General features: G+C 42.6%; 2 protein-coding genes across 3 annotated transcripts; one reads left to right on the top strand and one right to left on the bottom strand.

The window, feature by feature from the left end:
• Positions 1 to 274: 274 nt before the first annotated feature.
• nr2c2 (nuclear receptor subfamily 2, group C, member 2) lies at positions 275 to 11,159 on the bottom strand. 2 transcript variants are annotated; one of them, XM_071924558.2, is made up of 14 exons: positions 11,033 to 11,159; positions 9,230 to 9,325; positions 8,788 to 8,988; positions 8,458 to 8,563; positions 8,112 to 8,291; positions 7,571 to 7,727; positions 7,326 to 7,416; positions 6,722 to 6,867; positions 6,306 to 6,483; positions 4,629 to 4,750; positions 4,311 to 4,450; positions 3,721 to 3,858; positions 3,048 to 3,153; positions 275 to 2,912 (listed from the first exon to the last, which is right to left on the bottom strand). In XM_071924558.2, exons 2-14 carry the CDS (start codon positions 9,299 to 9,301, stop codon positions 2,738 to 2,740), a joined length of 1,812 nt encoding a protein of 603 aa, XP_071780659.1. In that variant the 5' UTR covers positions 9,302 to 9,325; positions 11,033 to 11,159; the 3' UTR covers positions 275 to 2,737. The 2 variants fall into 2 exon arrangements, with proteins under 2 accessions (XP_071780659.1, XP_071780661.1); XM_071924560.2 differs by having other exon boundaries at positions 9,230 to 9,280.
• Positions 11,160 to 13,918: 2,759 nt separating this feature from the next.
• On the top strand, positions 13,919 to 15,117 carry b3galt4 (UDP-Gal:betaGlcNAc beta 1,3-galactosyltransferase, polypeptide 4). Its single transcript, XM_071924618.2, has one exon. The coding sequence runs from the start codon at positions 14,002 to 14,004 to the stop codon at positions 15,115 to 15,117; it is 1,116 nt and encodes a 371-aa protein (XP_071780719.1). The 5' UTR covers positions 13,919 to 14,001.
• The last annotated feature ends 759 nt before the right edge of the window (positions 15,118 to 15,876 follow it).

Below are 15,876 nucleotides of genomic sequence, written 5' to 3'. Positions count from 1 at the left end.
TTTTTGCTTTTTCTTGTGAAATACTGAATAGTTTTCAGGCTCTAGGCCTCAACCTGAGAAGTGACGGGGTTGTGAGAAGACATCACTTCATTTTAAGGGTCATGAACCAAAAAGGTTATAAACCACTGAGCCAAAATACTAATTAAGTTTTGTCTGGGCAGCTCAGCTCACATGCCAGTATAATAATAACTTAATATCCAATCACAGTCTTCTCATTACACGTCTTCAGCATTAACAGACTTAGTCACGTCTTCCTGCATGAATAATTGTTTATTTGTTTCATCACCTGTGGCCTCAGAGAATGGAATGCTGATACAGGAGCTCAGAGTGAAATACATTATTTTTTTTATATTTTCATTGGTGTGAGGTAGAAAATGTAGGGTTGTGACAAACTTGACCAAAACATGAATGCTGTCTGACTTATCTTTCAATCACAATGTTTGAAGAAATACATTTTATGAGCAAACAAGTACATGTACAGTTATAAAACTTTAACCATAGGATACTCAATCCACAAAGCTGAAAAACAAAAAAAAAAGAATCCTCTTTCAGGTCTAATATCCTCTAATATGGCAGCTGCTCATGGTTAATATTTTAAAGCCACAACATTTAAATCAACATTTTTCATACAGCATTTAATAAAATACATTTAAGCAACTTCATGCACTGCAATGCACTATAAAAATAATAATAATGCTCCTTATTAGGGCAGACAGTGACAAGATTATAAAACCCCGCTTAAAAACAACATGCACTCATTTTAATGAAATTACATGTACAAAGGTCAATTCACACAAGTTCCTTTACAAACAGTCTTTATGGGTTTTAAACCCAGATATTACAATTGACATTTAATTCACAAGAACATAATCATTGTTGACTTTTTTACATCCCTATTATCATTCATGTTGCTGTGGATGCTGCTGCTGAACCATAATATGTGTAGGTAGGCCTATGCATATTTCCATGTGGTCTTCAAGACATTGATACACTTGAGGCTAGTTTCCCAGGAAATATCTTTTCTTTTCTTTTTTTTTTATCTGGGAAACCTGCCCAAAAGTACTTTAAGTACACTTAGTATGCGACAAGCAAATTTGTTCACAACAAATTAAGTTTAAAGTTTTTAAAAACATATGTAACACAAAGTTTTAGTCAGCATGAATGCAGTGGAGCGCCACAAAAGCTGATGTGCATTTAACAAAGTACAAATGGCAACACATTATGCGTACAAAAACGGTAGCATAGCTACACATAAGTAACATTTCTGAACCCAAACCTTGAAGCTCATCTGATTCCTTAGAGGAAAAAAAATGCTATAAATACACATACAAAACGCAGATTGAGAAAAACGAGGCTGATACGAAACTGACACTACTGAACGAAACTGGAGAAAAACAGCATACAATTGATTGTCATAAAGGGAAAAGTGATGTGGTGATTGCACAGGCAACATTTGCGACATAACAATAGTACAAATGTGCATCTCCTAATCTAGAAATAATTGTACCTAATCGTATCCAACTACATAAAATCTCTGAGATACTATTAAATTAAAAACAACAACAACAAAAAAACATGACCATTCCATTAAGAGGGATTTGGTCAGTTTAACTGGCCAATTTAGCTTAACTGAATTTGTGAGACTGATTCAAATTTAAATACTGAAATTAAATGAAATAGAAATCAAATATGGTCATGTTGTAATGAGCTATGAATGCACTGTGTGGTGGCTCAATACTAAAGAGAGCTAGTCCATTTGAATACATTACAGATTAAGGATCGAGGTTTGTTGCCATTAAACTGAGTTAGTTCTTGTACCTGATTTATAAGTTATCTCTTCAACTGTTATTTATGAGTAAAGAAAGAATCGTTATGCAAGTAACTGTACATTGACGTCTTCCACCTTAGGAGATTGTGTCAATTTCAAAATCGATAAATAAAAAAGCATTACATGAAAGTTCAATGTTTCAATTCATTGTTGTATAACATTCAGAAAAGCCTTCCTTAGCCTTTGTTAAAGCCCAAATTCTCAATTTGTCAACAACTATGTCATTCCATAGTAATTCAACATACCAGTCTATACTATACCAATGTTGGCAAATAATACCAACACTAACAGACACTTTACAGCTTCAAAGTACATTTTACAGTCAGTACCAAGAGGTCTTTTAGTCTTAAAATGAGACTTTTCAAATTGGTTAAATTCCAGCCCCACATGTAAGATTTCTGTTTACTTGACTTTCAGATTAAGGACTGTGCTTGTTAATACACCTATCTGATATTAGCAACAAAAGCTAGTGTTAAATGATATATGTGATCAACATGAGAGCACGGTAAAGCTTAGATAAGACTAAAACAACTTGAAAGGCTTAGGCCAAAAGGTAAAGTTCACATATAAGGAATTTGCTTGAAGTGCTATAAAGACAGAAAGGGAGACGAGCACCAGCTGCAGGGGAACTCCTCTTTCATTAAGTTCAACGCCATGAAACTCAAGATTACTACTTTGTATCTCCTCCAGAAAACATTCCAAGTGTCATCCTGGCTTTCTAATGCCAGATGATCTTAATCTACTAGGGATTCCTGAATGACTTTGCACCATGCATCATTATAAAACCAGGGGCCGCTGCAGGATTATGGACTGGGGCTCAACAGTTAACCCTTTGAGGGACAAAGAGAGTGTATGAAGTAGACCGACTTACAGTCTGACAGTTCTTCTAGGTGCAGGAGTGATGGGGTGTCATTCTGTAGGGTCAGAGTCCTGGCTGTTATACTCAGCCGTCTCCATCTTGAGGATGTAGGGAATGATGCTGTCTATAGAGACGTTACCTATCAAGCCAGTGAAGAAGAGCTCCTCTGTGATGCTTGAATTCATGAGGCGAAGGGCCGGGAGACGCGTCAGGATACGGGTCAGCCTGGGGAACCAAACAGATTGAAACCACCTATGTTATCTTGATGCACAATGATCACCTGTGATTCGCTATGGCTCACAGCTGAAAATAGAGGGGGGGGGACTGTGGTATTTGGTCGCCTGGTAGATATGCATGTACCTGTAGGTGTCATCTGGATAGGTCTTCTGCACATAGTCCTGCAGCTCCATCAGGGCCTTCTCCTGGAACTTCTCGATCTGGCTGCAGCTGTCCAGGCCTGGGTGGTCTGGTGAGTGAAACACACACAAGTCATTCCCTGAAATGCACATGTGGGAGTTTTGTCATAGTCTTTCATTCAAAGCACTTTCACTCTTCCATGGAATGCCTTTCACTTGATTTAGGGCTGCAACTAACGATTATTTTCATTGTCGATTAATCTGTCGATTATTTTCTCGATTAATCGATTAGTTGTTTGGTCTATAAAATGTCAGAAAATGGTGAAAAATGACGATCAGTGTTTCCCAAAGTCCAAGATGACGTCCTCAAATGTCTTGTTTTGTCCACAACCCAAAGATATTCAGTTTACTGTCATAGAGGAGTAAAGAAACCAGAAAATATTCACATTTAAGAAGCTGGAATCAGAGAATTTTGACTTATTTTTCTTAAAAAATTACTCAAACCGATTAATCGATTATCAAAATAGTTGGCGATTAATTTAATAGTTGACAACTAATCGATTAATCGATTAATCGATTAATCGTTGCAGCTCTAACTTGATTTATAACAGCTCTAATATCCAACATTAACTTGATTAAAAACACATAAGCTCAGATGCTCTTCTGAACAGACTCACCTGGGCTGAACAACACTATAGCCTTGAGGTAGGCGTATTCGTAGGTGTCTGTCTCCACCCTCGTCATGCTGTTACAGAACTCCTGCAACTTCCAGATATGCTCCATCACCTGCTTCACTCTCTCCCCTGAAATCTTGTCTAAGATGGAAGAGAATGCCCAGTTTAGTGTATGAATTAATCATTTGGTTATTTAACCTTTACTTGACCAGGAAAGTTACTTAGAACTAGGCAACAGTAAACATGTGGTCCCCAACAAAAGATGCAGTCAAATGTCACTGTCAATCAGTGACAAATATGTCACATTGTTTTGCCTTTTAACTGCAGTGCTCCCATTAGGCCAATCAGCGTAATTTTGAATATGCTGGAGTGTAGTGGTGAGATGCATAATTACCCCAAGTTACATCAAAATTCGATCTGTGGTGTCTGAGATATCACATGTGATGGACAAACAAACTAATGAATGGAAGGAGACCAATCCATACTATAATAGCTGGTTATGCTAACAAGAATAGTCAAAAATCACATTTCATCACCCCTACTTATACATGTGTGTCATACTGTGAAGTGATGACGAGGTCTGCGGGCCATACCATCCTGGATGCTGCTCTGAAGGTGGTTGATGATGGCAGCTAGGATGGTTGACAGGTTCATCACATGAGCGCACTGAGCCAGGCCCAGAGTGAACAACTCATTCCAGCAAGCTCGCACCAAACTGGTGTTTGCCTCCTGACTGAGAAAGAGAGAGACAGACAGACAGAGAGGAAGACAGAAGTGTGGATCCATAAATAGATGATTATGCGCTCCATTCTTGTAGTGCTTACAAAGTTGCACACGCACAGAGAAGCTTGCAGTGTTATTGACTAAGGAAGGGTGTGATGTAAGTGTCCTTGTGCCAAAAGCATTCTTACCCAAGAGCTGAGAAGGCGGGGATGGAGCGTGCCCAGTGCATGGAGAGGAAGAGGAGGCGGGATGCTGACTCACAGATATAGTGTACATTCAGATACTCAGGCATTGGGCTGGGCATGGTCAGCTAGAGGAAAGAGGCAAGGAGAGAGAGAAAGGACAAAGGGAAGGATATATTGAGGAAAAAAAATCCTAAAACATTATTTGATGAATGACTACCTACAGATGACTGCCAAAATAAAGGAAACACCAACATAAAGTGTTTTAATTGCGCTGGGACACAGCAAGCCACCAGAACTTAATATGCTTTAACATAGAAGTGTCTGGAACTCTACTGGAGGGATACAGCATCGCTCTTCTATAAGAAATTCCATCATTTTGTGTTCTGATGATAGTTCAAATGCTATCTCGGGTGCCACTGCAGAATCTAGCAACTGGTATGGCCATGGTTGGCTTCTTAAGGGTTCAGTGGACCTGAAACATGCCAGGGAAAACGCACCCCCACACCACTGGCTGTAGTAAACAGGCACTCCCGTCCTCGCACTTCTTTGGGTGTGCAGCACACATGTACTCATCCACTTGTCGAGAACAGGATGAAGGATGACTCATCTAAGGATATGACCACTTCCTGTTTTCTCTGCACCACTTCACTCTCAAAACTGCATTTTTAGGTGTAATAAGGGGTTCTACACCACAATCCGACCACAGAGTCTCTCTCTGAAGTTCATGATGAAGCTGTTTGCTCACAACTTAGATTGACAGTTGGAGCCAACTGACTCAGAGTTGTTTGTCTGTTTTTCCTTGTATCTTGAACCAGTGAACATCACAGTCGAGGAGTACGCCCTTCTGACCACAGTTGCACCGGCTGATGATGTCTTTCCCTCATAAATCCATGTCAACATTACCTTAGTCACTTTTCCTTGTGAAACATTAGCAAGTTGAGAAGTATCCATCACTGAGGCTCCTGTCAATGGTGTCCCGCCAAAGTCTGAAATTAACACCCGCCAAGCACCAAATAGTAGCAAAATTTGTCTTTGGCAGATAAATCAATAAGCATCACCTGCCACACTGGACAGTAACTTTCTGAGACAATAACATTTTAATACCTCAGTTATATACAGTCTTTGCTCTTTGCCTGTTCTCAAACTTTGTCCCTAAAGGCCACTGTACACTCTCTCTAAGCATGAGGCAATCAAATCAAAGCAAAACAGTGGCTCTGTATCAAACTGATTGGCTGCCTGTTACGCTGACTACACACAAAGTGGTAGCATCCTTCCTGGATTGCTAAATAGCCTAACGTTTGTTGAAACTTAACGTTATGCCCATGTGGTGACACATAGCAGGTTTGAGGCCACCAAAAAGAAGAAAATGAAGTCCAAGACAAAAAAAAAAGATCCAACGTATAAGTCAGTGACAGTTAAAGCTGCTCTTGTCTCTTCACTGAATGTTTTACACAGTACCTGATTCTATACATGAAAACGCATTGACAATGGGTAGGGTGACATAAACCTGAGAAATATGTACATTATTTATATTGGCCGGTAAAAAATGTTTTATTTGTGGCAGGTAATGGTTTTTGTTTGTATTTTTTTTCCCCAATACACAATTATTAATTAACAATATTACTCAAGTGTTTCCTTTATTTTGGCAGTTTCTATGAGTTGACTAGCCGCCCCACCAACCTTAAAGCTGACGTGGCTGTCTGTGAGCAGTGGCCCCTCCACTTCGATGATGGGGGTCTCCTGGTCTCGACCAATCAGCTGGATGGTCGCTCCACTGACGCACTGGGACTTATCTGCCAGGCACTGTCCCAGCCCTGCTTCTGGTGGGTTCAGGACTTTGGCCAGGGTGTCAAAGGCACTGTGCGCAACACACAAGTATACACACATTAATCACATTTAATTAACTCATCTGCGACATTTTATTACTTATTGCTCTGTGTAATAATTATTGTTATTATTAGTTAATATGTAATATTAGGCCTGCTTAAAAGTCAGTTCCATTTCAAATACTAAATACTATTGTACTAAAACTAAAAACGGAGCTGATACCTTTTATAAACTCACACTCCCATCTCCTAATTTCACTACAGACTGACCGTGTTATCTCGCTGGCAGATTGCTCCTCCTGCTGGCTGTCTGAGGTATCACCGTTGTTTAGATTCTCGTTTAGTGAGTCACTCAGGTTTGCCAGTGATGTCACCACATTGGCTAGCGTCCCCAAGTCCCCCTGCCCCGACTCCATCTGAAGAGGACATATGTAACCTTGCACTTTATTATCCATCATTAGGAGAGATTATAGGCCGCTTGCCTAGATCTCAACTAAAGCAATACAAAAACAAGATCAAATACAGAAACGAAATAGACAAAATAGAGTGGCCTGCATTGGAACATAATAGAAAAATAAAGCAGCCTGCACTGGAAAAGCAAGACAAACGCTTCTTAAAAAATAGGACATGACTGGGTGAAGACTGATTCTAATACATTTCTAAAACTAAATCTGCCCTATTGCTTTTTTACAGACCACTTGTTTCCTGGGCCTCTAATACAAAGCAGCCATGTATAACAGCCACTAAATGCAAGAACATCAAGTCCTTGCACCATTTTTTGCTGATAAATCATGCTCCTACCAGAAGGAGGGGAAGGTGACAGAGAGGAGCAGAGCAGGCAGAAGTTTAAACCTGATGGCAGTAGCAACTGTACCTTTGAGTCAGTGGCCAGCAGCAAAGTTCCATCGGTCTGGATGACGGGCTGCTGGATGTTAACCAGCATCCCCTGGTCCAGCAGGCTGGACCTGCACATGACACAGAGCATCCATCAACTACAGGCTGGACTGATAACAAATAGTAGTATTAAGGCATTTTGAGGGTCCCTGGAAAAAAACAATAAACCAGACAAAAAACAGAACCCAGCTCTGAGGTTTGTCTATATGCCAGAACGCCACTAACCTGGAGCCATCTGTCTCTGTGTCGGAGATGAAGGTTGGCGTGGCGATGAGCGGACTGTTGAGGTCCTTGCGAATGTAGATCTTTTGGGTGGAGGCAGCACAGTTGGCGTGCTTCTCTCTGGGCAGCAGATCGATGGGCTTCCTCTCACTCTGCACAGCTGAGGACACACAAAACAGCATCTATGAATTTATTTTCTAATTTGACTGGTTATAATAATAATCATCAGAATCATAATCATTATCCTGATCGTGATCATCATAATAATAATAATGATAGGAAGGCCAGAGTGCAGGTTCAGCTACAGAACAGCATGCCTGGTGCTGGTAGAAATGCATTGCCTTGCTCAAAGACACTTCAGCACGTTGTTGCCGACACAAGGGGCTTGAACCTGGGTCCTTTGGTTGAAGGATGGTTTCCCCACTCACTACTCCCTAGTCACTACTGTTACGCTAGCCTACGTACGCTAACCTGACTTGCTTTTGACTGCAACTGTTTTTTCTATGGGTATTAGCGCTTGGTTGCAAATTGGATGCAAACTCACAGTCAGTCTTCATCCCCATCTCGAGGCATTTCCTCAGTCGACAGAACTGGCAGCGATTGCGGTGGTGTTTATTGATGACGCAGTCCTGTTTACTGCGGCAGCTGTAGGTCAGGCTCTTCCTTACGCTCCTCTTGAAGAAGCCTTTACATCCTTCACAACTGACCGCTCCATAGTGACGACCTAAACACAGACAAAACCAGTCGAAGTGTGTGAGTCACTGCATGTGTGTGTGTTTAGTGCATCATACTGTCTAAATACTATGTAAATACTTTAGTATCCAGCTGCATCAGTCAAGATGCATACAAAGGCATTGCATGTCCAGGTATGCAAATGTAGACTTGGGTACCTGAAGCCTTATCTCCACACACCACACAGTACTCCACTGGCTGCGGTCGGTTCAAATCCCCTGACTGTCCTAGCAACCGCTCCATTGACACAGGATCTGTGACAATCTGAAAAACAAAGTACAGTCAAACACTGGCCACTAATCTTGTGTCTCACCTTAATACAATGGCGGTGTCATGGTTATTATGTTGTTTGAACATAATTACAGCAACACCGCAGCTATAAAATAAGGAAACCCAGAGTAGGCACACTGTGTTATACCCGGATAATGCCTATAATATCATAACACTATGTACTGAGCTTTGGGGTGATATTACGGAGCAATCTGTACCTGTATCCTTCCTGGCATCAGGCTGTCTGCAGCGGTAAAGATGAGCTGCTTAGTGTTGTTGCTGTCTGGGGAGGCCAGGATCACCTTGCCCGTCCCTGAGCCGTCAGCCGTGGTCAGGATGAACTGCTGCTTGGGAGCACTGGACGGGTTCATCGCTGTCACTATCTGGATCTTCTGACCTGTCTGCTGGTCAGTTACAATCTGAGGGTAGAAGAGATGGGAGAGAGAGGGATAGAAATACAGAGGCAGCAAAGGAGTGAAGAAAAAACAGAGAAGGGGATGGAGATCTAAGCCACATGTTGTAACATCAACTTCCTCCAATCTGCATGCATACTCAACTTGTTTATTATTATTGCTGGGATGCTGTAAGAGGACAATATCAACAGGTGGCAGTAGTGCCGCTTTTTCTGAAGCCAAGTAATGTTCAGTGTACAACAATTACCTGTATTCGCTGTGGTGTTGTAGCAGGCTCAGTGGAGATGACCTGAAAGCGCTGCGGAGAACCACTCATCATTGAATCTGAAGGAGAGGTTGACACCTGCAATTTGTAACACATTTCAACATGCTTAAACATATGCAAACTAGATTTTGACCATCTTATACTTGTGTCTATGGGAAAATCATAGCCTTTTCCACTACAAAAACAGACACATTCACATAAACATAGATGAGACCTGTCTACAGGACAGCTAAACTAGATAGCCCAAGGGAGTGGTGCGGTAACCTCAGTGAGAACTCTCTACTGAAGCTCAAAGTGGCCTATGTCTCTATGGCAACAAAAACAACAGCATCCACTGGCCACGCAGCTAGTATGAATGAATGCATGTCCACACTTCCACCTGACTGCACATCTCCAAACTCTCTTCCTCTCTCTACACACTCACCTCTGCTACCTGCTCAGAGGCCACTTTCTGCTGAGAAAGCAGATTCAGGTTGGTCGTCATGATGATGTAAGGTCATTAGTGAGGTCTGTTTGGAGGAATGCCAAAGACATTTATCAGCCTCAGTGTCAGAAAGGACCTGGCCAATGCTGAGGCCTGAGAGTTTCATGAATATAATGTTGGTGCTGGTAGATCACAGACGATAGGCTACACTATGAAATTGAAATGAAAAGTTCTATTTGTCAGGAACCTTAAGTTCTACCTAGTGTCCACTGAAGTCTCAGTACAAACTGAGTGCAATCCAAAAACTGTTGCATTATAAATTTCTGGACCATGGACATCTCCCCTCCACTTTTAAAGTAACTACACAGGTAATTGAAAACCTATGTGTAAATTGTGAGTGGTAACCACCAAACAGTTGATCATCTTCCATGGCAGGTGCTATATTCTATTATTATCCCCCATTGCTCATAATGATATGTGATAGCCTCTCCTCATACACAGAGGTCTTGGTCAAGGTTGATCGATCAATGACCTCCATTCACCAGGCGTGTATGTATCTCGTCTTGACTTGAGATCATAATAAAGAATGCAAATTTATAAAACATAGGATCAGTGAAAAGTGACATCCATCCCTGCATTAGGTCTACAGCCTCGCTGACAGATAGGAGGAACATGCTACTTGGATTCGTTTGCTGATTGGTCAAACAGAATGTCCATCAACACTTCCTTCCAAACACATCAAAACAAAATGGAGAATCTGGCAACCAGCCAATAACAGTGGCGAACCTTCATTAAATGTATTATAGTATTTTTCTTATCAATCTAGCGGGTACATGCTGATGGACTGGTAGTAAATGTAAAAATGCAGTTTTTATGAATAAAGTCATATTTCTACGTGTTGCCACATTCAATCTTTCAACCCACTCCTGTCCCCGGGATGGCAAAGGTAAAAGGGTCGAGTTCATCTGCACCAACTAGCTTGCTCATGTTAGCTGGTGTGGCTAATGCAAGTGAACGCAAGGAGGGTTGCAGCAAGAGCAGAATCTGTGCCGTCTGCCCCTCTGGATTCTTCCTTCTAGCATGCAGGTGTCAGTTCAAGTTAAGTCGATAATGGTGACACATATTTACAACTGATAGTTTGCTGTTTGTCAAACACATAACTGTATCCAGAATGATACAGATGGTGGCTGCAAACGCCCCGTGGTTCACATCCATCCCCGGCTCCCTATCCGCCACAGTCGGGCTGGAGGGAAGCTGTGTACGGCTAGCTAACAAGCTAGCCAGGCAGATTAGCTGTGCTGTTTTATCATCCAGTATCTCAATGAGCTTTCTACCGTTTTCAATCTGGGATGAAGACTTACCTCCGGGATTCGGGGATCACAGATTTATAGTTCTCTGCTATTTTATAAAATATTTGTTTTGGTTTTCTTCTGTTAAAGGTCATAGTTCGTGACCCCGCACCGCCAGCGCGCTGAGGTTGACTTTTTTTTTTCTCTTTCCTTTGCTCGCGTCCCTGCGCGCCTCCACCCCCCCGCCGCACGGCTCGGCGCGAGCCAGACAGCACTGACGTCATCCTGTCTGCCTGTCTAGGGACTTTATTGCCAAGTTATCATTGGGACCAGAGAGCCATTTAAAGGATAATTAAAGTGATTTTCATGTGATGGTTCTTTGGCCTTAGAGTAGTCTAAGAACATTAAACATCTGCAAAATTAGCCGCAGCTAATGCTAAGCGAGTGGGAGTCATGGGGGCAAAAGTGATGACATTTTTCAAATTATCATCAATTAATATAAAATAACGTATTGACATTTCTTTAAATTGATTTGACCAAAAATAACATGTCACACTTGCCCCTGTGACCCCCTGTGTGTTTTACCTTGACCTCAGACTGTTCACAGGCCAAAGAACCATCTGAACATCACATGGAAATAACAGGAATTATCCTTTAACAGCTTCCAATTGCAACATGGATTCTTCTTCTCTCCAGCTTGTTTAGTACTAATGCTTTCTCCATTCATCCTTACTTCTGTCATTTTTGCATGGAGTTGTAACTGAACAACGAACAATCAGATGGTGTGTGTATATGCCAATCGCAATATCAGATATGTTGCCCAATGTGGTGTTTATGTGGCACCCAATTATTTTATGTGTTTTGTATTTATTCCTAGGTTACCCCCATTATCCTATACAGTGAGAGGTAAAAGTTGTTGGGACCTTAAGTTGTATCACCAGTGAAGAATCAGCCACCCTGTCCCCTCCATGACAGCAGTCCTTATATGACATCCAGTTCTCAATGCGTGATCTTTAGGTAGGCTATATGATCATAAATTGCAAACACACCATGTAAATTGCTTACATATGTTTGTGCCAATACAAAAAGGTTGGTTACAAAAGTGCATGATATTTTCAAAAACACACTTTTACACATGCACCCAAATGTTAAACGAATATCAAAATGTTTTCTGGGTATGAAAATTTCACTTCATTTTACTAGTGTTTTTGTATATTTAGATACTGTATTGTTGCCAAAATTATTAGTATTTAATTTATTTTATTTTATTTGACTATCAGTAAAAAAAAAAAAAAAAAAAAGATAATGCACCTGTCAACGACAACACAATAAAGTTTTGAAAACTTATTTCCATTGTGGTCCTTGACTGATCTTGATGGTTCACTAAGATGGTGGCAGATCCTCAGGACATCAAATAAATGACAAAGAAGCTAAAAATGATTCAAACACATAAGTCAGTATTAACTGTGAAGGGACATTGCATATAACATCTGCCAACTCATCCATCAGCAACATCACAAGAAAGTGGAAACCAACTTACCAGGTTTTGAACATGGGCCTACTTAAGTCCCTTTCTGTAAGCACTTTTGGTCTTTGCTTTCCATTAGCATTCAGTTCTGTAGCTACTGTTCTCTATACTGACCACAACCACAGTTTAGCAACACATGAATTCATAGACACTGAATTCATTTGCCTGCACATTGATGTTAACTACTTTCTTTTCCATTTTAGGTAGTCTAACCAATCATGGCCTATATAATGTGGGCGTGTATATAACATTTATGTGCCAAAAATGCCATGCCACATGTAGAATACTTTGACAGCATGTTAGTAGACATAGAACAAGCATCACTGCTGAATTACCACCAGGTGTCGTATAGATCTATGTCAGGACTGGATGTAGGCTACAGTCTGAATTGAGAACCACAGCAAGAACAATAGTCTGTGGACAGCACGGCTTCACGCCCATTCAAATGCTATAGAAATGCCCCCTCAGGTAGGCTATGTGAGAGCTAAGATCTCTCCGATATAGAATAAACAGGAACTTTTTGTTGCTTTTCATTTGTAATATTTAAGATATTCATGATGATTCAGATTGTGTACTAAATCGTAATCCCCACTCCCGCCCCACACATTTATATATCCTTCCATCACTGTCAATCGCTATATTATTCCCATATAGGGACTTAAAGTAATATATTTGGTGACCTTTGGGCTACTTTAGGGATGTTTTTTTGCAGTGATATGTGTACAGTAGCCTTCTAAAACTTATTAAAGGATTGGCTCCTATCATTCTTTTTCGATTAATGAAACAATGCCATCGAACCGATATTATTTAACAATAATATATACGCTGTTGGGCATATAAACATAAAACACAGGCCTCGTGTGGCTTGATGTGATCACTGCATCATTGCAGCCCCGACATTACAGCAAAAGTGACTAGTGACAGCGGATGCTCTAAATGCGGCTTGCAACATCTGCGTGCAGTTTGCAATCTGAATAGCGGGGCTGGCCTCAAACCGCTGCCATGTAACAGCAGAGCCTGGAAACGAAAGAGACACCCTGAAGAAGAAGCATTAGCATACGCATGTCGGGGAGCGTTTTTATTACACTCGATGTGATCGTGGGAATTTGGCACAGTGTTTTTTCCTCTGTCGCGACCCTTACAGCTACACATTCAGATTTTATTGTGAAGAATAAGGGCAAATACAGCTCCGGGCTACGTCTACCAAATCGACCGTTTCATTTGCGCAACTGCATATCCCACTTTTGTCAAAAGTGATGCGGCTGCAGTACCGAGGGTACCAGCCTCTCCGCCACATCCTGGCACATCCTGGCAGCCTGCTGCGGAGGATCTGAACCTCTGATCAAGGGTAAAGGAAGAGATCAAGGGTGCGGACACACACACACACACACACACGCAGAGACACCCTAACGGAATGGCAGAAGAGTACTTATAGCCTTCGAGACAAAGGAAGCAAGACAGAGACGGGGTGAGTTGTAGCTACAGAGCCGTGCAGTCACTGTGGAGGTTGGTCATGGTGGGACGGGGGCTCTGGGTGTGTAAGCCCCGGTTTGGAAAGCGAGGGAACAGGCTCGGGCTTTTGCCTTTTCTCTGCGCGGTGATAGTGGCCGCGGCGCTGTTCGCGCTGCTCTTCGTGGACCTCATTGAATCATGGGTCACCTCTATGAGCATGAACGCCGTGGTGGAGCCGCACGCCGGCATCATCCCCCCGCAGAGCGTCCCTCCTACCAGACCCGAGGAGTTCCTGCTCATGCCCAGCCCGCTTGTCTGCCAGCGTGCCAAGCCATACCTCATCACTATGGTTACCTCGGCTCCTGCCAATCAGAGAGCTCGCCAGGCTGTCAGGGACACTTGGGGTGGGGAGGTCGAGGTGAGGGGCCTCCGGGTCATGACCCTGTTCATGGTGGGTGTGGCGTCTGACCCCGGACTGTCCAAGCTGCTGATAGAGGAGGCCCGTGAGCGAGGAGACCTGATCCAGGGCCGTTTTGTGGACACCTATTCCAACCTGACGCTGAAGACCCTGTCCATGCTGGGCTGGGCCCGCAGGTTCTGCCCTCAGGCCCACTTCATGGCCAAAGTGGACGATGATGTCCTGTTCAACCCGAGCGCCCTGCTGCACTTCCTGAACAGGAGCCGAAACCCCTACGAACAAGGAGACCTGTACCTCGGCAGGGTGCATCTCCACGTGGCTCCGGACCGGGACCCGGACAGCAAGCACTACCTCCCATCCGGAGCTTACCCTCCCTCTGTCTTTCCAGACTATTGCAGTGGTACAGCCTATGTCCTGTCCCGCTCTGCTTTGCTCAAAGTGTCTCTGGCAGCCGCTGCATCGCCTTTATCCACGCCTCTGCCCCCTGAGGATGTGTTTGTGGGCCTGTGTGCCCGTACGGCCGGGGTGCTGCCCTCACACTGTCCCCTCTTCTCTGGTGGGCCGGGTGTGCCATACGGGCGCTGCTGCTATCAGGCCATGGTGTCCATCCATCACATCCCACCCAGGGAGATGCTGCGCTACTGGGCTGATGTGCATTCGTCACCCCCCTGCTCCTGGCTGAGCCTACACGCTTCCTTGGGGGTCTGCAAAGTCAGGGCCATGCTTGGGACGGCTCTGGGGCTGGAGCAGGGACTGTGAGGGGGTCCAGCCTGGCTTGGAATTCATTTTGGGGCTGTACCTCGCTTCAATTCTGTGAATAGCACAAGCGCTCTTCTGGCTGTGAAGCAACACTGTGTGCACTAAGAAAACAAAATGTAATTTTATTTTTATAGCTTTATTTTTTAAACACTTGAATGTATTTCTGTTAATTTAAAAAGGCATTTTGGTCAATGCCGAAAGAGAAATGATCAATTGGTAGTATGAAGATATGAAGACTGTTACAGTATCTTGCATTGTTACACTGACACACTGTAGATATAAAGAACAAACACATGCAAGTACACAATATTCGCACACTGCTAGTGTAAAGTGAAGAAATACAGCTGCTTGTTATGTGATAAATGCACTATTGAACAAGTCTTTCTATTAACACAGAAAGCCTGAACACTATAGGCTGCTACCTACACACATTGTAACACCTGTCTAGTCTGGCACCGGCTGCTTCCAATGTAGATGTTAGTCACAAAAAACAGATACAGTAAATGCATGTTTTCCCCAAAAGTAGCAAATGTTTTAGGGTAGATATCAAACCTACAAGCTCCTTAGACCCAGTGGGAAGAAAATACCACACTAAAGTTCACTCTGGTAAGACTTGATTTATTAGCCAAAACCTTTTATGTTCAAAATCATATTTTTGGAGAATACTCACTGTGGTACTGTATACATGATGTATGAAGGGACTTTAAAGCATCGTCTTATTCAACAGTAACAACATGATGATGTGTGCAACCTGCTATT

This window comes from Centroberyx gerrardi, chromosome 14, assembly GCF_048128805.1.
Source record: "Centroberyx gerrardi isolate f3 chromosome 14, fCenGer3.hap1.cur.20231027, whole genome shotgun sequence".
In the NCBI taxonomy this organism is placed as follows: Eukaryota; Metazoa; Chordata; class Actinopteri; order Beryciformes; family Berycidae; genus Centroberyx; species Centroberyx gerrardi.
The sequence above is the reverse complement of the archived record's forward strand: the minus strand, read 5'-3'. Positions and strand labels throughout refer to the sequence as shown.

Bases quoted from the DNA above. Each gene is read 5' to 3' on its own strand.
- b3galt4 (XM_071924618.2), top strand. From the start codon at position 14,002: ATGGTGGGACGGGGGCTCTGGGTGTGTAAGCCCCGGTTTGGAAAGCGA.
- nr2c2 (XM_071924558.2), bottom strand. From the start codon at position 9,301: ATGATGAGTGGTTCTCCGCAGCGCTTTCAGGTCATCTCCACTGAGCCT. The intron at 7,728-8,111 runs GTGAGTTTGCAT...GTGTGTCCTCAG, and splicing joins GATGGGGATGAAGACTGACT to CTGTGCAGAGTGAGAGGAAG. The intron at 4,751-6,305 runs GTTGGTGGGGCG...TCTTTCCTCTAG, and splicing joins ACAGCCACGTCAGCTTTAAG to CTGACCATGCCCAGCCCAAT.